The 22,105-nt window shown below is 52.1% G+C and overlaps 1 protein-coding gene across 2 annotated transcripts in view; it reads left to right on the forward strand.

The window, feature by feature from the left end:
• The window catches only part of LOC124241025 (inositol-pentakisphosphate 2-kinase), a 48,552-nt gene that overhangs the window by 6,674 nt on the left and 19,773 nt on the right, over nucleotides 1–22,105 (forward strand). The window contains exons 2-11 of one of the 2 annotated variants that reach the window (XM_046664482.1): nucleotides 289–336; nucleotides 2,368–2,463; nucleotides 6,611–6,677; nucleotides 8,594–8,715; nucleotides 10,282–10,371; nucleotides 16,307–16,365; nucleotides 17,071–17,143; nucleotides 18,917–19,196; nucleotides 21,099–21,249; nucleotides 21,943–22,045. In XM_046664482.1, the coding sequence (XP_046520438.1) occupies nucleotides 289–336; nucleotides 2,368–2,463; nucleotides 6,611–6,677; nucleotides 8,594–8,715; nucleotides 10,282–10,371; nucleotides 16,307–16,365; nucleotides 17,071–17,143; nucleotides 18,917–19,196; nucleotides 21,099–21,249; nucleotides 21,943–22,045 (1,089 nt within the window). Of the gene's footprint in view, nucleotides 1–288; nucleotides 337–435; nucleotides 1,063–2,367; nucleotides 2,464–6,610; nucleotides 6,678–8,593; nucleotides 8,716–10,281; nucleotides 10,372–16,306; nucleotides 16,366–17,070; nucleotides 17,144–18,916; nucleotides 19,197–21,098; nucleotides 21,250–21,942; nucleotides 22,046–22,105 lie in introns of those variants that run through there. The other variant, XM_046664483.1, reaches the window with a different exon arrangement.

Here is a 22,105-nt window from a genome sequence, read left to right on the forward strand (position 1 = left end):
TTAAAATCTTCTGTGCATCCTTAATTATTTCCTCAGGATAAATTCCTGGGAGTGGGCTGGCGAGGTCAGAGGGTGCACAGGTTTTCCTGGTTGCCCCACAGCCCCAGCGTGTCCTTGGGCGTGTGACTCGGTGCTGGCCCCCTCCCGGCGGCACTGGGTGTCCCAGGCCAGTGGGCTGTCGGTGGGGCTCCAGCTGTGCGCTGGAGCTGCCGGCCCTGCTCCGCAGCTGCCCCCCTTACCCCCGGCCTCGGGTGGGTACTAATCAGACTTTGCTTTGTTTCCCACCAGCGTTGTGTGGTGCTGCGTTTTCTCAAGTTTCCTCCAAATAGGAAGAAGGTAAGATCCGTGGGTTTGCCACCCAGTCATTAAAACAATTATTTAAGAAAACATTGGTTGTTTTCTGATGCAGAAGTATTAATGCTAATTGCAGAGATTTAGCCATACAGGCTCAGTGCAGAAAGTGGCGTGCCTGTCCTTCCTGCAGGACCCGTCACTTCGACCTGCTGGGTTACTGTGGGTTGTGGTGGTGAGTCCCTGGGTGCTGAGTGGCAGCTGCCTGTCCGGTTCAGAGAGCCCTTCTTGTGGCTGGGACGCCCAGGGCCAGGTCTCATTCAGCTTTGCAGTGGTGACTTCCTTACACCCTGCTGCCTCAGTTTCCCCATCTGTAGAATTGTGTCTGTGACACTGTGGTAGATAGTCAGTGTTAGAAGTCACAGCAGGCAGTTCAGGTGGTGTGCTGGGTTGTATTCGCTGAGTCACCGAGCTGAGTGCCAGGGACGCCCTCAGAAGCCACAGCTGTCCTGTGGCACGCCGTGACCACACAGCTGCGGTATCTCCCCCTCGAGGCGGGATGTTGCTGTAGCGTGTGTCTAATCCTCAGAGGTCGCAGGGGAGGATGTGGAGTCGGCCTGCGGGAGCTGTTCTCTCTCAGGGTCCGGGGGGAGGGTAGGAAGGAGGTGAGAGAGGCTGGCTGTGAGCCCCTCCAAAGCACGAGCTCTTGTCTTAAGAGGGGAGAAGAGGCAGGAGCTGCGCTCACACCCGCACAGTGGGCGGCCAGTGGTGGTGAGTGGAACTGGGTGCAAGAGGGGGCGCAGGAGAGGTGAGTCACTGCCTCCTTAGCTTTAGGGAGAGACCTCCAGAAAGGAAGAGGCGTGGCCGGCTGGCTCTGGACATTAAGGGCACATGGGGGTCAGCTTCCTAGAAAGAGGAGGGGACTGTGGGGGAGCCTAGGACTGCTGTGACAGGCATCTGGGGACAGGCACTCAGTGCCAGTACCAGGATGGGGGTGCTGGGGGAGGCCGCCCGGGCGAGGGGCGTTTCCTGCCTCAGCTGCTGGGGAGGTCCCACGCATGGTTCCATGATCCTGTGGGTGCATCCAAGGGGAAGCTCCTCGAGCGACTCGAAGGGCTCTGGCCTCCAGCCTCCCTCCTGCCCCGCTCAGTGTCTCCTGAGCGCAGCCTTGCACGGGGGCCAGCGTTCCCTGGCTGCCTCTCAGCTGTCCTGTTTACATTTGTTGGGGCGAGGCCTTCCAAGGCAACCATTTGCCTTTATTTACTGTATAAACGGCTGCATAAACATATATAAATGGTGGGGAGTCATGTATGGTAAATCTGTCGACAAGAAGACCTTCCGTCGGAAGCTCTGTGGCCATACCTGTGCGGAGCCCCTGGATGTGTTCTGGGGTTTTCCATCAGGCTTTGCTCTAACATGGTTGTGCTGCGCGTGCCCCAGGACACAGGCCGCCATCTGCACGTGTCCTGCGGCGCGGGTGGCAGCTCACTCGGACCTGAGCCTGCATTAGGCACCTCCCAGGCTGCCCTTGATGAGGACGGCTCGCTGGCTCCTGAGAGACCTGCCATTGCCCCTTGAACTTCTCAGTGCCCTGGGTCAGGGTTAGGGACGCAGGCTGATTTCCTGTCTTACCCAGATCTCACAGCTTATTGCCTCTTTAAGAACCTCTGACTGGGGAGAAAATATTTTATTCTACATTTAGAGGCTGAAGAAGAAAATCTAAATACCTAGTCATTTTTGGCGGGAGACATTTTCAAAGTTGAATTCCTCAGGAGGTGTGCATGGGCTACTTGGTGGGTTCTTGTGTGTTCCTGGGGGAGGTGGGGGCGCAGACGTGCTTCTCAGCCTGCTGGCTGGAATCACACAGGGCTGTGTAGGATGTAGGGGCGGGCCTGGGGCCTGTGGACAGGAGCTCCAGCAGGTCCAGCGGTCTCTGTGGCGAGGCTTGCCTTCCTCTGAGTCCAGGGCCACCTGTTTGTGTTTGTGTCCACCCTGCATGTGCCAGGCTGGTGGTGGTATCTGGGTCGCTCCCCTGGGGGCCCAGGCACTGAGGCTTCCTGTGCTTCTCTTTTACAGACCCCGGAGGAGATCTTTCAGCACCTACAGAGCATAGTGGACTTTGGCAAAAATGTCATGAAAGAGTTTTTAGGGGAGAACTATGTTCATTGTGGGGTAAGTGATTTCTGTTCATGTGGCCTGAGTTCATGGGCACCTTCTGTGTCAGTAACCCCGCTCCTCAATGCAGCGGGGGCCTCTGTGCTCAGTGGGGCCCTGTGTCCATCACAGACTCCAGGCACTTTTATCGCTTGCGGCACTGTGAGGGGCGGAGCAGCTGTGTTATCCCTGTTTTCCAGCTGAGAGGCGTGAGGTTCAAAGACCGTGTGAGACCCCCGCCTGCTGGAACCCCGGTCCCTGCCTCCCTGCCCTCGTGGAGGCATCCAGCTTGCCGAGGGCTCTCCAGTGAGGCCCACACGCACCCCTCAGGCCTCTGCCTCTGCTGGGACAGCGGTCCCCGCCTGCAAGTGGTCTGTGTTGCTGGCTCTTTCCCCTCTCGGTAACTGAGCGGAGTGGCTGTTACAGGCGAGGCCTGCTGTTTGGACACTCAGGAACGGGCCATATAGGAAGCCACAGTGGCCCTGCGATTCCCGAGACCCTCATCAGGTGGCCTCCGTCCATGCCTGGGACCCCGTTCTGACGTCGCAGCTTTGCTGGCCGCTGTTTCTCTGCTTCTGCTGGCCCTGTCACTTGTCTTACGTCAGAGCCCTGACAGACTAGCAGGGCTGTCATTCGGAGCAGAGAGCACTGCCTCTGCTTTGCAAACACTGCACCTGGTATCCATCCTGAGAGGAACGGTGCTGAGGGTAGGCAGAAGGTTCTTTGAAGCCTAAGGGTTGCCTGCCAAAGTAGAACTTGAGTGGCTCTGACTGCAAAACCTCCTCCAAGGAGGGTCCTTTGTCAGCTCAGGATGTACTGTGGGGGGTCGCACCCTTGGGGCTGCGACCCTCTTCCAGGTGGCCTAGCTGTGGAGCTGGCAGGGCCGTGCTGGCTCTTGGCTGGGGCCCTGAGTGTCTCCCGCATGGACTCACCACAGGGCTCTGGGTGTCCTTGCGACTCAGCCCTGACTCCCCTAGCACACGATCTGGGAGATGAACTGGCCTGGCATCATGTCAGTCATGTCCACGGCATCCCAGTAGCTTTGCAGGAAGCCCTAGGCAGTGTGGGACTACACGGGTGAGAGTCGCCAGGGCCGTTCTGGGGGCTGGCACCACCCCCAGTGAGGTCCCCAGCTGTCCAGCTGACATGTGAAAGCCTGAAGCCCACCAGCTGTGAGAGTACCCAGGTCTCTGAGTCGCCTGTGCTGGGCGCTGCCCGCCTCTTGGCCTGGATGGTTGGAGTGGATGCAGATGTGCCGACCACCGGCATCCTCGAGGGAGCATGTCCGCCTGGCTGAGTGGGAACATTTCTCTGTTTCACAGCAGGCGGGGGCTCTAGACTTTTCTCCTTGGAGGGGTCAGTGGTGACGAAGGGTGGTGGGGAGCTAGGGGTTCTGGCCGACGGTGGCCTGGCAGGTGGGAACAGCATCAGCATGTTCCCCAGGGCCCGGGGCCTGCTCTGGATCCAGGATTGCTTCTGTTTGTCCACAGTGGATGGGGCTCTGGGTGTACGAGGTGAGCCTACAAGGTCACATTTCAAGAATGTCTGTCCCATCAGCACCTCCTCCACACGAAGACACTGCCAAAGTGAACCCAGCCTGCTCTTCTTCCAGGTGGACGTGGTGTCCCCAGAGGACTGCCACTCAGGCCCTGGATGGTTGAAATGTGGGACACAGCACGTCTCTGGCCTGCACAAGGCCATGTTCAGGCAAAACCAGCATGTGTAAATGATGCTGTTTTCTCTGACGCTGACTCGATTTAGGGCAGCAGAGCCCTGGCGAGAGCACGTCCATGCTCTGTGTCCTGGGACGAGACACAACCAGCCCAGCGGTGAGAGCACGAGGCCCGGAGAGAGTGACAGCTCTTGTGCCCATGCTGCCTCTGGCCCTGCCCAGCTGGTTTGGGGACTGGTCTGGGCCTGTCTCCATGTGAGCTGGAGGTCAGAGATGGCAAGAGGTGGTTCCCTGGTGCCTCCAGGTGTTTGCATCCTGAGTACCAAGGGTAGCGGAGACACTGATGGAGTTTTAGAAATTCACCTCATTTTTGTGGACTCAGTCCTCCCCAGGTTGGATGCCACCCGGGTGGCCTCGACTTCACATTTGACCTTGATGTGATGGAAGCGATGGTGGGGCCATGGTGCATGATGAGTAAGGGGATGCTCTTCTCCTGAGGGAGCTTCTGGAAGACTGTAGGCGTGCTGCTCACCTGCTGAGCCCCCTCCAGGATGGCGGCTCTTTGTCCTTCTCAGCAGCCCTCCCTTCGGGGGCGTATGCCCGCCAGCAGGAAGCTGGTGTGGCCACGCCTTCCAAGTTACATGTCTGTGAGAGGACTTCTGTGGTCTTAACTGTGGTTCTTCCTGAGTTAAGACTTTGTGCAGGTGCTGGCGGAGGGCCCTGCTGAGGATCACTGTCCTCCCAGGGTTGGGTAGGGGCCGCCTGTTTCTCCATCTGTCAGTCAGGATGGCGTGGTTCAAACTGGTTCAGGAATCTGGATGATGGCTTGGTAAATGTAGCCAAATGTTAAGAAGGATGCCTACTGTCAACATTTTATTCTCACTTAAAACACAAACAGAACTCATAAAATCAGGGATTTAAAGTTGTTTAGAGAAATACAGATCTGCTTTTTACCTTGGTGACTGTGCACTTAGGCTGAGCAGCAGCAGATGCTGTGTTGAGAGTAGCTGAGTCACTGAGGGCTCTGGACTCGATCCTGTTTGCTCCTCCCCATGTTTCTGTCACGGCATTGATGACTCCTCTGTTGGCCACAACTTCTTTTCCCAGCGGGTGAGTGTTGGGACTCCCACTGTGCATTGACGGAGGCGTTTGCAGCAGGTTGCCTTGGCCTCTTAGGCTTGCTCTCGTGGTGCGCAGGCCAAGGCATTTCTTTGAGAGAGGATCTTGGTGCATTTCTTTATCATTCTTGCCATGGCATCCATCTGTCACCTGCCCACTTGTACTTTTGGCTTCTTTAAAGTGGAGTGAGAGCTTGGATTTTTTGAGATGATCCACATTTTGAATTTCTGAATTTTTATAATTCCCGCTCTTTTTCATTGTTTCACTTTACCTAATTCAGGACCAAGTTTTTTAGTAACTCAACTTTTATCAGTTTATACCATCTTTATGTAAATGACAAAATCACGACTTAAGTTGGCACAGCAGGCTGGGAAGCAGACGATTGACTCCACCAGGCTGGATGGCAGAGGCATGTCTGTGTGACAGGGCAGCCACGGGCTGGTGTGGTTGCATCCATGTGACAGGGCTGCCACGGGCCAGTGTGGCTGCATCCATGTGATGGGGCAGCCACGGGCCATCGTGGCTGCATCCATGTGACAGGGCAGCCACGGGCCGGCATGGGTACATCCGTGTGATAGGGCAGCCATGTGACAGTGTGGGATGGAGAAGGCGTGATGTACCTTCTGACAGGATCCCGGCATTCTCATTCTAGGCAGGTCTCTTGCATCCCTGTGGGGCTTCTTCAGAAGTTAGAATGCTACTACCCTGGAAGCATGTGGAACATGGTGGATTAAATAAAAACTCTTACTTTGGGAAATTGCAAAGAAACAGCAAAGTGGAGAGAAGTTGCTCTTTGTTTTTCGCCCAAATGCACTGAGTGTTGTCCCCGTGAGTCCCGTGGCTGATGGGTGCAGGGACGTCTCACTGGCCATTGACGTGCGATCACTCTTTTCGAGCTCCTGCTTGGGCAGGAGTGCGGGAAGCCTTGGGTTGTCTGAGGAGACAGCTGGTAAGGAACGTTAGTGCAGGCAGAGACCTGCCTCTGGCCCTGCCCTGGCGTCCCCAGACACTGCGAGGATGAGGACTGAGCCAAGGTCGCGGTGAGCAGAGGATCGGCGTATGAGGGGTGCTCTGGGCAGACTGACTGGGTGCCTTGGGTTGTGCTGCTGGTCACCACCACAAGGGCCGCCAGCCGCTCTGAGGAGGGCCTGTGGCTCTTAGCGCACGGGAACATCAGTGCCTGGGTTTACTCTGGAAGTGTCTGTGAAGTGAGAGGGTGGCTTTCCCTCCTGAAACCCACACACTAGTGTTTTTGTCATGTGGTCAGATATATGTGACATAGTATTTACCATCTTAACTGTTTTCAGGTGCTCAGTTCTGTGGCATTGCGTTGTTGTGTGGCCCACTCTGAGCCTCTTGTGTTTGTTCTTACAGGAAGTTGTTCAGCTGCCTCTGGACTTTGTGAAGCAGCTCTGTTTAAAGGTACAGTCTGAAAGACCAGGTAAGGGTCTCTAACACAAATTTTGTTTGTAATTTAACGTGTTCCATTTGAGGAGTGTTAGACGTTATCGCTAATGTCAGGCACATGTAGATTTCAGCAGTTCTTTTGCCAGAGGCTTACTCTCGCAGGTGGGAACCCTAGGAGCTGGTGAATACTCTTCTGGGCATCGGATACCTGGATCACTGCGGAGGATAGATGACCAACAACCAGTTAAGAGAAACAAAGATGCATTTGGGAGGGAGCTGAAGGAGTTAGTGGGGAAGAGAAAGTAGCTGCAGGTGGCCTGGAGAAGTCAAAAGGAAAACCAGGGTAGACCTGACCCATGGAGTGTGGGCCAGGCGCTAGAGGGTCGGCAGTCCTGAGGATCTTCTCCCAGAAGCTGGAATCTGCCCCGCCTGCTTGTCCTCCCCGGGGAAGGTGGGAGACATGAATTTTTGTGGGCCGTTCCTCCCCCGTCCCCTATGTACCTCCCCCGGTTGCCTGGCATACCCTCCCCCCATCCCCTATGTACCTCGCCTGGCGTACCCTCCCCAAGGTCGCCTATGTACTTCCCCCTCCATCATCTCATGCACCTTTGCTGCATTTTGTTCCTTCGGTAATGACAGCAACCAGCTCTAAGGCATTCCTTTCACAGTCAGAAACAAAGGCATAAAGTCTGTATAGTAGAGGATGGAATTACCTCCTCCTGACACGTATCAGGCAGTCAGGGTACAGTTGCCAATGTAAAAATCCTTCCGTATTTGATTAAGAAAATTAAAGCAAGCAGCACACTTGTGCCCTGGAGCTTCCTGTTTGGGGAGCAGCGATGACAGGGCTCCACGTGTGGAAAGGGCCAGTGAGAGGGAGGGAGGCCGCAGCCGTGTTCAGAGCTGCGACTGTGTCTGGGCTGTTTCCTCATTTAGAGGAAGACATACTGAGGCTGGCTCTGGGGTCTGCCCCCCAGCTGCCAGCGCCCCTTACCATCGTCATTTTATATTTAGCATATAAATTTATGCCACTGGATAGTAATGAGGACTGTCCCCCGTTGTGATGATGACTTGTCGTCAGCCTCGTTAGGTGGAAGGAAGAAAGCCGCTTCCCCTGGGCCTGGAGGCCCACCCTCCGTGCCTGTCCACTGCAGCTGCTTGCAGCCAGTGCTCAGGGAGTAGCTGCGTCTGGGCTCTCTGAAGGAGCAGCTTCAAGAGGAAGGTAGAGCCTCCTCCTTCTTCCTCTCTGAGCGCCTGGCTGAGGCGCGTCACAGAACTGGGGTGCAATCTCTGAGACCACCCTCATTTTGCTGACAACTGCACGTTTCAGAGTCCCCAGCAGCAACCTTAGGTCTGATAATTTGCTAGAAGGATTCCACAGAGCTCCCTGTTATCCTCCTGGTTATGACTTGTCACAGCAAAGGGACACAGATTAAAGCCAGCTGAGGGATGAGGCACTGGGGTGGGTCCAGAAGAGACTTGGTGTGGCTTCCAGGTGTCCTCTCCTGCTGGAGTCATGGATAGCACTTGCTTCTCCCAGCAGCCATGTGTGGCCACACGCATGGAGGAACGCCAACCAGGGAGGCTCCCCATGCTGTGGTGTCCAGGTTTTGTTGGGGCCTGGTGTGTGGACACACTGACTGCCTTGCGGCTGCCCTCAACCCCCAGCCCCTCCGCACGTCAAGCTGATCCTGCAGGGCCCACACCCTAGCACGCATCTCGGTGTTACAGTCATGTGACTCAGCCTCCACGGCAAACACAGACGCTCCTCAGGCAGGATGTCCAGGCTTAGAAATGACCTTCCAGGACGCGGAGGCCCAGGCCAGGCCTCTCTTGGGCACGGCTGGCTCCTCCTCCACAGGAGGCCACACAGGGGGCCGCACGTTGCCACAGGGTCTGGTGATCTCTCTTGCAGTGGTTCTCAGGTATTTTCCTTGCTCTCTTTTCCAGAATCTCGCTGTGACAAGGACCTGGACACTCTGAGTGGTTATGCTCTGTGCCTTCCCAATTTAGCCCGACTTCAGACCTACCATTTTGCAGAGCACCGGCCCATTCTGTGTGTAGAGATCAAGGTGAACTTCTGTTAAGGGACAAAAGGTGTGGGGAGCAGGGAATCTGTGAGTCAGCTACCTGGAGAGCACTTTCCCACAGAAGCTCCTGGTGTTCCCCACGCTGGACCCTGCATCCCCTCTCGGGCCCAGGCAGCCCACCAGCTCCCAGAGACTCGGCTTCCTGCTCCTTCCGTGCCTGCCCCCGTCACCTTGCTGCTCTGGCTTGTCCCACCGGCCAGACCCAAGGGGCATGGCTTCCCGGACCCCCAGGGATAGGCTCATGATGGGGAGCCAGCCAGGGACAAACCCAGGCCCACGGCCACTTGAAGGAAGTGTGTAGGGTTCTACCCACCCTGTTTTCCCTGGTGGGTGCAGCTCAGCAGGCCCCTCCTGAACTCCTTCCCAGCTGTGCCCTCTTGGCTGCTCGGTGACACTGTACGCCACGTTCCTGGAGCTCACTTCGAGGGTCGCCTGTTAGATTGAGTGGCACTCCGTTCCTTTGCTTCAGTCCTGCTCAGGGGGACGTCGCTAGAGGGACAGAAACCCGAGTGACTCTCAAGGCCTGGTTTGTCAAGGCCAGCAATCCCAAGGTGGGGGCAACAAAGGCCAGAGATGGCTGGAGAAGGGCCAGGCCCCAGGCCTCAGCCCTGCTGCCCAGCATCCAGGGTGGCTGCCTGAGTCTCCCTCGGGAAGCCCAGACGTCCAGGCCAGGCCTTTATTTGTCTCTTTCCTCCAAACCTCTGTGGCGGTGACTTCTGGGTTATGCCCTTGGCCTTGAGCACTCAGAGCCTGGATTGATGTTCTGCTTCCCCAACCAGAGGGTGAGTGTCCCAGGCGTCACAGACGACAGGCAGCGTGGTCTCTAGTGCCCGATGCTAAGCCTGGGTCTTGCACATTGGATGTGTCCAGAAACTATGGCTTTTGAGAGGCAACCAGAGTTCCAGACATTCTGGGGGCCCAGCCACTGTCAAATGGCCGCCTCCCTGTTCATGAGTTCTTGTCAGAGGGAGTGGGGTTCTGCTTCCTGGAGCTGGGGGCTCGAGGCCGATCTGCACTCCCAGAGTCTTTCCAGTCGCCTTCTGTAATGAAAACACTCTGTGCTGTACTTTGTCAAGCCAGCAATTGAGGCACCACTTTTTTCCCCACTGAGAGTCTGGCCTTGGATTCTCTAGCAGCAGAGGTGAGTATATGATACAGTGAGGGAAGCATCAGTTCCTACTGGGGACTGAAGATAAAAGCAGCTTTCAGGAATGTTTACATCTGACGCTTGCTGATTCTCCTGGGTGTTGTACTTCATTGTCTTGTACAATCATGTGTCACTTAACGATGGGGATACTTTCTGAGAAACACGTCATTAGGTGATTTTGTGGTTGTGCAAACGTCATAGAGGGCACTTACATAAACCTAGATGGTGTAGCCTGCACACCTAGGCTGTGTGGTGCTGATCTTATGGGACCGCCATCACATGTGCAGTACATAGTTGACCGAAAGATTGTTCTGTGGCACGTGACCACAGTTAGTTGTATATCTACTTAAAGGTATGTGATTTCTCCCTGAGCAATTTTTCCTCCCTTGTTTATTTTGCAGCCAAAATGTGGGTTTATCCCCTTCTCCAGTGATGTTACGCATGAGATGAAGCATAAGGTGTGTCGTTACTGCATGCACCAGCACCTCAAGGTGAGAAGAGCTGGTGGCCCAGGTTCCTTCCATGCACAGAGCTGTGATGGGTGGCTGGGCCTGAGGTGTGACCACCTAGAGTTTTCAGAAGAATGAAGAAAATGTAGATATTTATGATTTACTTTTTTCCACAAATAGTTCATATTCACCTTTTGGTTTTTTTTTGAGGAAGATTAGCCCTGAGCTAACATCTGCTGCCAATCTGCCTCCCTTTTTTGCTGAGGAAGACTGGCCCTGAGCTAACATCTGTGCCCATCTTCCTCTACTTTATATGTGGGACGCCTACCACAGCATGGCTTGCTAAGTGGTGCCATGTCTGCACCTGGGATCTGAACCAGCGAACCCCGGGCCACTGAAGCGAAACATGCAAACTTAACCGCTGCACCACTGGGCCAGCCCCTTTTTTTTTGTTTTAAGTTGAGGTATAATTCATATACCCTAAGATGAACCCTTTTGAGGAGTATAATTCAGTGGATTTTAGTATATTCAGAGGATCGTGCAACTATCACCGCTATCTAATTCCAGAACATTTTCATCACCTCAAAAAAAAAATTGTGTCCCCATTAGCAGTTGCTTTCCAGTCCCCCATCCTGCCAACCCCTGGCAACCACCTGTCTGTGTGGATTTGCCTGTTCTGGACATTTCATTTCAATGGAATCACACAGCATGTGGCCTTTTGTGACTGTTCTCTTTCACTTGGCGTAATGGTTGTGAGCTTCATCCATGTGGTAGCGTGTTAACCACTTCACTCCTTTGGTGGCTGATCAGCAGTCCCTTGTGTGGGGGTATTCCGTCTGTCCCTTCATCTGTGGAGGGACATGTGGGTTTCCGCCTTTCGGCTGTTGTGAACGTGCGTGTACATGTACTTGTTTGAGTCCCGGTTTTCAGTTCTCTCAGGTAAATTCCTAGGAGTGGAATTCCTAGGTCTTAGGGAAATTCTGTACCTTTTTGAGGATGCATCAGGCTGTTTACCACAGCTATTGCACTATTTTGTAGTCCCACCAGCAGGGTATGCAGGTTCTAATTTCTCCACATCCTCGTCTGCACTTGTTATTGTCCCTGTTTGTGATTATAGCCATCCTAATGAGTGCAGGGGTGTCTCATGGTGGTTTTGATTTGCATTTCCTTAATGGATGGTTAGTGATGTTGAGCATCTTTCCACATGCTCATTGGCCGTTTGTTTATCTTCTTTGGAGAAATGTCTATTTAAGTCTTCTGTCCATTTTTGAATCGGGTGGTTTTTTTTTGTTGAGTTTTTGGGCTTCTCTATATATTCTGGATATTAATCTCTTATCAGATTTGTGATCTGCAAATATTTTCTCCCATTCTGTTGGTTGCCTTTTTATTATGTTGAGTTGATAATGTCCTTTAATGCACAAAAGTTTTTAATTTTGATAAAGTTTAATTTGTCTACTTTTTCTTTTGTTGCCTCTGCCTTTGGTGTCATGTCCAAGAAAACTTTGCCTAATGCAATGTCATGAAGCTTTTCCCCTATGTTTTCTTCTAGGAGTTGTACAGTTTTAGCTCTTATGTTTAGGTCCTTGACTCATTTTGAGGTAATTTTTGTATATGGTGTGAGGAAGAGGTCCAGCTTCATTCTTTTGCCTATGGATATCCAGTTTTCCCAGCACCGTTTGTTGAAAAAACTGTCTTTTTCCATCAAGTGGCCTTGGCACGCTTGTGGAAAACTGTTTGACCATATATGTGAGGGTTTATTTCTGGATTCTCTATTCTATTCTCTTGGTCTATATATCTGTCTTTATGCCAGATCACACTGTTTTGATTACTATAACTTTATTTTTTTCTTTTCTTTTTAAAGATTGGCACCTGAGCTAACAACTCTTGCCAATATTCTTCTTCTTCTTTTTTCCCCCCCTGCTTTTTCTCCCCAAAGCCCCCCAGTACATAGTTGTGTAGTTTTAGTTGTGGCTCCTTCTAGTTGTGTCATGTGGGATGCCGCCTCAGCATGGCTTGATGAGCGGTGCCATGTCCACGCCCAGGATCCGAACCAGTGAAACCCTGGGCCGCCCAAGCCTCAGCCACGGGGCTGGCCCCTATTATAAGTTTTGAAATCAGGAGATGTGAGTCCTCGAGCTTTGTTCTTTTTCAAGATTGTTTTGGCTATTGGGGGCCCATACAATTAGATATGAATTTGAGGATTGGATTTTTCATTTCTTTGAAAAAAGACATGTAATTTTGACTGAAACTGCAGGAATCAGTAGACCACTTCAGGTAGTACTGCTGTATTCATGATGTTAAGTCTTATAACTGGTGAACACAGGCTGTCTTTCCACTGATTTAGACCTTTAATTTCTCTCAGCGACATTTTGTAGTTTTCAGTGTTCAAGTCTTTCACTACTTGGGTGAAGTTTATTTCTGGGTATCTTATTCTTTTGTAATATTATAAATGTGATTGTAAATGGAATTGCTTTCTTAATTTCCTTTTCGGATTGTTCATTGTTGGTGTATAGAAACACAACTAATTTTGGTGCATTGATTTTGTACCCTGCAGCTTTGCTGAATTTGTTTATTAGCCCTAGGAGTTTTCTTGTAGATTATTTGGAATTTTCTATGTATAGGATCATGTCCTCTGTGAATTGAGAGTTTTACTTCTTCCTTTTCAATTTCAATGCCTTTAGCTTCTCAGTTTCCTCAGCTGGGATGTTGATAGGGAGCCTGTTGAAGCGCGGATCAACTTGGAGGTATTGCCACCTTCACGGTATTAATAATCTGTGAATACAGGATGTTTTTTCCATTTATTTAGGTCTTTAGTTTCTTTCAGTGATGTTTTATAGTTTTCAGTGTAGAAGTCTTATAATTCCTTTGTTAAATTGATTCTTAAGTATTTTATATTTCTGGATGCTACTGTAAATGGAATTTTCTTTTATTTCATTTTTAGGTTATTTATTGCATAGAAATACAACTGATTCTTTAATATATACATTTAATTGTGAAATACATGTAACATCAAATTTACTGTCTTAACCATTAAGTGGACAGTTCAATGGTGTTAAGCACATTCATGTTGTTGTGCAGCTATCACCACCATCTGTCTCCAGAACGTTTTTAATCTTGCAAAGCTGAAACTCTGTACATTAAAAAACTTGACATTTCTTTCTTTCCCCAGCCCCTGGCAACCACCATTGTAGTTTTTATCTCTGAATTTTACTTATTGTACGGACCTCATATAAGGGGAATCATACAGTCGCTCACCTTTTATGATGGGCTTATTTCACTTAGCGTAATGTCTTCAAGTTTCATCCATGCTGTCATATGTGTCAGAATTTCCTTTCTTTTTGAGGCTGAATAATATTCCATTGAATGTATTACCACATTTTCTTCATCCATCATCCACTGATGGACACTGGGGTTGCTTTCACCTTTTGGCTGCTGTGAATAATGCTACTTTGAACATGGACGTACAAGTATCTCCTTGAGACTCTCCTTTCAGTTCTTTGGGGTCTACACACAGAAGGAGAACTGCTGGATCATATGGTAATTCTGCTTTTAGTTATGAGGAACCACTAGGCTGTTTTGCAGAGCAGCTGGACCATTGCACATTCCCAGCACAGTATACAGGAGTTCCGATCTCCTCACATCCTCGCCAACTCTTGTTCTTTTCTGTCTTTTGATAGTAGACATCCTAATGGGTGTGAGGTGAGAAATGCAATTGGTCTTTGCATATTGATCTTTTATGCTTTCTTGATGAACTTATTTGCTCTGATTTTTCTTTTTCTTTTGGTAGTTTCTTAGGATTTTCTCTGTATATGATCAGATCACTTGTAAATAGAGAGAGAGATAGTTTTACTTCTTCCTTTCCAATCTGGATGCCCTTTATTTGTGTTTTGTCCTAATTGCTTTGGTTAGAATTTGCAGTGGACATCCTTATCTTGTTTCTGATGTTAGGGGCAAGGCTTTCAGTTTTTCGCCAGAGTGTAGGATTCACCATGAGTTTGTCATAGTTGTTCTTTATGAGTGTTTCCTTTTTTTTTTTGCACATGGAAATGTCAATTTTGTCAAATGCTTGTCCTGCCCGCATCAGCTGAGATGATCGGAAGGTGTTTCCTCTTCCTGTTAATCTGATGTAGTGCGTAGACTGGTTTTCATATGTTGCACCACCCTTGTGTTTCAGGATAAATCCCACATGATTATACATGGATAATCCCTTCAACATGCTGCTGAATTTGGTTTGTTAGTTTTTGTTGAGGACTTTTTCTTAAGGGATACTGGTTTCTAGTGATGTTTTTGTCTGGTTTTGGTATCAGGGTAATAACTGGCTTTACAGAATGACTAGAAAGTGGTTCCTTCTCTCCACTCTTCAGTTTTTTGGAAGAGTTTGAGTATTGGTGTTGATTCTTTAAACATTTGGTAGAATTCACGAGTAGAGCCATCTGGTCCTGGAGTTTTCTTTGTTGGAAGAGTTTTGATTCCTGATTCAGTCTCTTGTTATTGGTCTGTTCAGATTCTCTGTGTTCTCTTGAGTCAGTTTTGGTAGTTGTGTAGTTTGTCCATTTCCTCTAATTTGTTGGCTTACGATTGTTCATGGTATTCCTCTAAAATTCTTTTTATTTCTGCAGGGTTGATACTTTTGTCCATTCTTCCATTCCTGAGTTTAGTCATTTGAGTCCTGCCTCTTTTTTCTTGATCTAGCCAAAGGATTGTCATATTTGTTGATCTTTTCAAAGAAATAACTTTTGGTTTTGTTCACTTTCTCCATTTTTCCCTCTTATTCTCTGTTTCATCTATCTCTGCTCTAATCTTTACTATTTCCTGCCCTCTGCTTACACTGGATTTGGTTTGGTCTTATTTTTCTAGTTTGTTAGGGTAGAAAATTAGGTTATTGATTTGAGATCTTTCTTCTTTTTAATTTGGGTGTTTAAAAGTATAAACTTCCCTCTAAGTACTGCTTTTTCTCTGCCTCCCATAAATTTTGGTATATTGTGTTTTCATTTCTTTTTGTTTTTAAAGACTGGCATCTGAGCTAACATCTGTTGCCAAGCTTCTTTTTTTTTTTTCCCTCCTTCTTCTCCCCAAAGCCCCCCAGTACATAGTTGTATATTTTAGTTGTAGGTCCTTCTGGCTGTGCTATGTGGGGCATCACCTCAGCATGGCCTGATGAGCGGTGCCACATCTGCGTGCAGGATCTGAATTGTGAAACCCCAGGCCACTGAAGCAGGACATGCGAACTTAACCACTTGGCCACAGGGCTGGGCCCCCTGTGTTTTCATTTCTGTCTTAATTTATTTTCTGATTTCCCTTCTGATTTCTTCTTTGACTCATTGTTGATTAGGAATGTGTTCAGTTTTCACGTATTTGTGAGTTTCTCAAATTTCCTTTTGTTATTGATTTCTAATTTCATTCCACTGAGTTTAGAGAACACTTGGATGATTTCATGTCTTTTAAATTTATTGAGACTAGTTTTGTGGTTTAACATATGGTTTCTCCTTGAACATCCTTGACCTGGTGATTCCTCGTAGATTTGCCAAGTCAGGGCACACCCACAGTTAAAATTTTGATGGAAAACAGCAAGTTGCCTTTCAAAATGTTGTGCCAATTTATCTTCTTGCTGATAATACAAAATTACTTGTTAGCCACACCTCACTTTGCTGGATATTATAATTTTAAAGATTTATTCATCTGATTACCAAAATTTAGCCATGTCATTTAGCTTGCTTCTGCTTCCCTGCTCACTGTGGAGGGCTGGGCTGGCAGCCACGTGAGGCTCTCAGAGGAGGGTTGAGGTTTCCTTGGGTTGGAGTCCAGCCCTCCCCCTCTCCTGCCCCAGCTAGTGATGTGCACCCAGAGGTGGTGGCATCTGCTAGGACCTTCAGCCACCTGTGTCATCTCACAGTCCTTTGGCTGTTCTGTGTGTTAAGAGTTAGCCCAGTGCTGCCCCCAGTCCAATCACTGACACCATACGGTGGTTTTTTAACAGGTGGCAACTGGGAAATGGAAGCAGATAAGTAAATACTGTCCCCTCGATCTCTATTCTGGGTAAGAAAACATTTCTCCTTTGTCCTTAGTGCCACCTTCCCTGGAGGTAGGGATGGTGGGGGTACTTTCTGTGAGGTGGGGACACTCTGTGAGGCAGGGGTTGTGGGGGGTGTTCTGTGAGGTGGGGACACTCTGAAGTGAGGGTGGTGGGGAGACATTCTGTGAGGTAGGGGCAACGGTGAAGGCATTCTGTGAGGTGGGGGCGGTGGTGGGGGCAGTCTGTGAGGTAGGGGTGGTGGGGGGGCATTCTGTGAGGTGGAGGCAATGGTGAGGGCATTCTGTGAGGTGGGGGTGGTGGTGGGGGCATTCTGTGAGGTGGGGGCAGTGGGGAGGCAGTCTCTGAGGTAGGGGTGGCGGTGGGGGCCTTCCGTGAGGTGGGGGCTACTCATCTGCAGATAGCCAGGCCCCTGGGTAGGGCTTCAGGTTCTGCCTGGGGTCAGGGTTGCCTCCATAGGTTCTCGAAGGTTACCTTTGGGATCTAGAGGCTGGGGAGATGTTGCCATGAAGAAGGGGCAGAGAGCAGGTTGGGGATTAGGGGCCGTGTTGTGTGTGCCTCTGTGAGGAGGAGTGGAGAGAATGCGGCTCCTTGACCGGCAAAGTCTGGAGACCTTGAGCAGCTGCTCTCAGGCGCATCCCCTGAGCCAGAGGCAGGTGAATGCAGAAGCAAAGACTGCTTGTAATTCTATCAAAACTTTCCCCTTTTAGAAATAAGCAGAGAATGCACTTTGCCTTGAAAAGCTTGTTACAGGAGGCCCAGAACAACTTAAAGATCTTTAAGGTAAGAGTTGCTTCTGTTTTATGGCACTTCTGGGGTGGGGCCACTGGGTGTCTGGACTGAGCCAAGTGAGCTCATGGTGCTCTGGTCCCTGATGGGGCTCTGTGACCTTGAAGATGAGGGTGTCTGGGCATGGTCCTTTAGTTCCACGGGCTTGGCATCCTGAAACTCCTGGAGTGTGTGACATTGATTCCTTGACCTGCTCAAGGGCCAGCATCCTGACGGGCTAAGGCTGCCCCAGCCCATGGCACCTGGCTTCGCCTCGGCACTTTGTCTTGGCCTGCTTTCCTCCCAGGAGCTCCCACTTTCCCCTTGCTGGGTACATCTCCTCCCGCTGTAAGGCAGTCTCAAGGGTCAGCGTCTCTCAGTGGTTTCCCCTGGTCCCGTGGCCAGCAGTGGCCTCAGTTGTGTCCCCACTGCCCTAGACACCCACACCTGTGAGCTCTGACAGTTCTGATAGGGGCATCTCAGGAGAGGCACGATGCTGCTGAATCCTAACCTCGCTGTTGAAGGAATGCCCCGTCCACACCTCTTCTTGGATTGGGTGGACCCCATTCACCAGCTCAGGGTAGAGCAGGGGCTGTCCTCGTCTGTCTCATCACTGCTGCCCAACAGCCACTTGTCATCTCACAGTTTCCGTGTTCCGGAATTGAGGAGCAGCATAGCTGGTTCTGGCTCAGGGTTCCTCTTGAGGCTGTATCCCATCTGAAGGCTTGGCTGGGGCCAGGGGCCCTGCTCCCAGGATGGGCCTGCAGCTATGGGCAGCAGGCATTAGTTCTTGGCCACATGGGGCTCCATGGGGCTGCTCAGTGTGGCCGCTGTGGTCTGAGAAGAGAGCCATCAAGATGGAAGCTGTAGCATCTTTTATAACTTAATCTTGCCAGGGATGGTCTGTTGTTCTGCCTGTATTCTGTTGGTCACACAGACCAGACCTCCTGGAGAGGACTACAGGGTGTGATTGTCGAGGGAGGGGGGCCAGTGGGGACCGTCTGGAGGCTGCTGACTATACCGTCTCACAGATGGGAAACTGGGTGCAAGTTGTTCGTCACTCCCCAGGGTTGGCTGCTGCTCAGATCTGTGGAGACCAGGGATCCCTTAGGGGCTTTTACCCTAGACACCAGAGGCCCCCAGAAAAGTTCTGGGGTGAGGCCCATTGGGCGTTCCTGCCTGCAGCCCTGAGAATGTCGGTGCCATAAGGGGTTTCTTTGCTGGACTTGGTTTTAGAAGGCAAGATGGCCTTGAAGATGAAGATTTCCACATTAGTGATGCTGGCAACTTTCTCCACTCTGGCGGGAGCCAGGCCCAGCCTGTCAGAGAGGACAGAAGCCCTCTGGGATGCTGGCGGCTGACAGACGTCCACCCTGGCCGGAAGTTTGCCCGCTCAGGGTTGGACTGACGCCGTGTCCCCCTTGGTGGCACCATGTCACGCAGCCTCTCGAGTAATGGGCTGGGTCTCTGGGAGTCTGGGCCTCAGGCCGAGTTTGCTTGAGCTGCCAGTGTGCTGCCTGTCCTGGTCTCGGGGTTTGCGTTTCAGGCCAGGACTCTGGTCTGCAGTTTTTAGAACTTTTCTTCGTTTTCACATTCCGTGGGATTTGCCTGTTGGTCAGTGACATTGTGTGTGAGGGTGGGTGTCCCCGCAGGGCTGCAGTGTGCAGTGTCGTCGGACAGGGCCCGTGTGAAATGTCGCCTCCCTTCGCCTGCCAGTGGTGGGGAGCGAGGTGGTTTCCTGCCGGGCTGTTGAGGCTGACGATCCCCTGTCTCCCTCCCCACCGGAAGAACGGTGAGCTGATTTACGGCTGCACAGACGCCCGTGGCCCGGTGGCTGACCGGAGGGAGCTTGCCCGCCACCTGAAGCCATTCTTCTTCCCATCCAACGGCCTGGCCGGTGGGCCCAACTGCACGAGGGCCGTGATCCGGGAGCTGGTGCGCGTCATCACGCGGGTGCTGCTGAGTGGTTCAGACAAGGGCCGGGTGGGCGCCCTGAGGCTGGGGCCCGGGCCACAGGGCCCACATGTCTGCGAAGCCAGCCCTTTCAGCAGGACACTGCGCCGCCAAGGTAGGTCTGGGTGGGTAGGTGGGCGGGCAAGGGTGCGGCCTGGCCTCACGGAGCTTCTGCAGGAGCAGCCTGGGCACACCAGGGCTCCCCAGCCCTGGCCTCTCACCTTGCAGCCCCGGGGTGGGAGGCTCCATCCCTCATCTTTCACGTGGATTTGTTAATTGCAGCACATGTGTGGGCCATAGGGCTTTCCCTGAAATACCATCCCACGTGTCTGCATCCTCTGTGGTTTGCTGAGCGCTTTCTCTGCATTGTCCCCTCCATCCTCATTGTGGCCCTGAGGGTGGGTTTTCCTTGGCCTGTTTCTTAGACATGGAGAATTGAGGCACAGGAGTCAGAGTCCCATAGAGCAAGGCCCTTCAGGGCAGAGGGTGGCCCCAGCTGGCAGCAGTTCGCAGATAGGCGTGACCGCAGGCACATGGGGACTGTCTCTCCAGGTGCCTCTTCCTTGAAGCCCTGTCCTCACAGACTCCCTAGTGGGCTGCTGGGACTCCGGGGCGCCCGGGCTCCAAGGCGGCCTGGTGGCAGGTTTGGGTTTCTGCTATGAATGTCCTCGGGCTCTGTGTTTGCCCCTTTCTCATCTGCTGGTGGCTCCACGACACACTCAGGTCTGTGGTACGTGGAGCCATAGCCAGGAGCTTATTTGGGACTCAGATTATTCAGTGTCTGTCCTAAAGCCCCGTGTGCCCTCTTGGAGCCCTGATGACACCGTAGGGTGTGATGTGGGGGGAACGGCAGCCCTGCTCCTACGTGGCTTTCAGCTGCTGTCATTTTTGCCTTGTGGCCACCCAGGCACAACAAAGCACCTTTGTCCCTCATGCCAAGTTTTTCTCGGCACAGGTGAATTTTGTGGGTTTTTGTCTTATTGCAAAAGTGATACCTGATCATCTTAGAAAATTTTGGTGAAATTATGCTCATACTTCGGCACATAACTGGATTTCAGTAGACGGAACGTGTCTGGAAGGACTCCACGTGGATGCTGTTTGCTGGGGCACTGTTGACCCCGGGGGACCTTTCTTCCCGACGTCCCCTGGACACATACGTGGACACATGCGTGACCTGCAGGATGTGTGGTCATGCTCTGCGTGCTGTTTCATAATCTGATGTTTCTGCCTGATTAGCATAAACTCATCAGTCTCAGCAAGTGTGTTTGGAACTGTCACTGACCACATGGAGGTGCTCCGCTGCGTGGGCGGCCTGTGACTTAACAGATCCCTCCGGCTGGGTCCGTGTGCTTGTATTCTGTCCCACGTGGCAAGTGTGTCTTTTGGCGGTCAGCACATCAGGACCGCACACAGCCACAGCTACTCCCTGCAAGGACTCGGACCGTCTGCAGCGCTGTTCTTTTTGTTCATGGGATGTGGTTGCTCCTTCCAGGGGTGAGAGATGGGTGGGACCCTGTCTCTCTCCAGCCCTTGTGGCACCTGGTCCCCGGCAGGGGACCCAAGAACGCTTGAGTGTGGAGTGGCCTTTGTTCCCCCAGCATCTCTGAGATGATGGCTCCCTGCTGCCAGCTTATCAGCAGTGGCGTTGACCACCGTCCTCGGTGTGGCCACCCGCCTGTCAGCATGGGCTGTGGCTTTGGGCTCTGCAGTTGCCATCTTGTGTATTTGGGGATGTCGGCATGTTTGGGGTGTCGGGGTCATTTTGTGCCTTCTCTTATTTGGACTGAAGGTCTGTCTGTAGACTTAGACGTGGGCTGGTGTGGTGGGAAGCAAGGATGCTGAGAGGAGGAGAGGCACAGATAGGGGGGACGTGGGTGTCCGCCCTTTGCTGTGTGCCTGGCCCCGTGTGCCCACGAGTCCTGGTCCCAGCAGCTCCGTGAGGCAGGGTGCGGTCTGTGCCGCTGCCTTTTTCAGTCCTCGACAGTAAACCTCTCCTTTTCCCTGATGTTCTTGGTAGGAAAAAACTCCCCGGAGTGCTCGGGGTTACCGAAGGGCTGTCTTCTGTACAAAACCCTCCAGGTGCAGATGTTGGACCTGCTGGACATCGAAGGCCTCTACCCTCTGTACCGACGGGTCGAGAAGTACCTGGAAGAGTTTCCCGAGGAGAGGTGAGGCCCAACCGGTGGCGCCCCTGCCTGTCCTGGGCCTGTGTGTGGCCCCAAGCAGCCCTGAGCAAGACAGGAGTGTGGCGAGAGCCCTACAGGAGGACGGCCCAGGCCTCCTGGGAGGACTGCCCATCTGGCCACCCCTCTCCCTGCCCCAGGCACCAGGCCTGGCCTGTGGACTCAGTGCCATGGGAAGCAGGACCAGGGTCCTGTCAGATCAGTAGTCACTTGCTGCTTCTAGAAGTGAAAGCACGTCCTGTGAGCCTGGCAGGCCTGCAGGGGGCAGTGCTGCTCCACCACTGGGCAGTCGCTCGCCCAGCCCTCAGCGCTGTCAGCGTCCTTCACCGTAGCCTCGTCTGTCCCCGGTGACTTGACGGGGATCCCTGGGGTCCACATCTTTGGCGTGTGGCAGGACCAGGGCTGTTCCCCTGGCCTGGACCCCCTTCCTCCACGCGGCCCCCTCACTAGGGTCTCCAGCCCGGGCACCATTTGTCATAAATGCAGGACTGTCGGCCCCGGCCTGCTGGGTTCCCAACCCTGTTAAAACTGCTGCTTCAGAACCAGGTTTAGCATCAGCGAGAGGAGGGCCCGTTCGATGTTCTTTAAAGCAGACATGTGACGGTTCCATTGTCAGCAGTTTAAGAAACAAGCCCAGGCAGCTTTGTCATCCTGTTTTTTTGGTGCTTTTTCCTTCAGAAAAACGTTGCAAATAGATGGGCCTTATGATGAAGCGTTTTACCAGAAGCTGCTTGATCTCTCCACTGAGGACGATGGGACGGTGGCCTTTGCACTGACCAAGGTGAGCATGCCCTTCCAGAAACACACTGTGTGCTCCTTGGCTCCTGACATTCACTTGGGG

This window comes from Equus quagga, chromosome 6 (genome assembly GCF_021613505.1).
Source record: "Equus quagga isolate Etosha38 chromosome 6, UCLA_HA_Equagga_1.0, whole genome shotgun sequence".
In the NCBI taxonomy this organism is placed as follows: domain Eukaryota; kingdom Metazoa; phylum Chordata; class Mammalia; order Perissodactyla; family Equidae; genus Equus; species Equus quagga.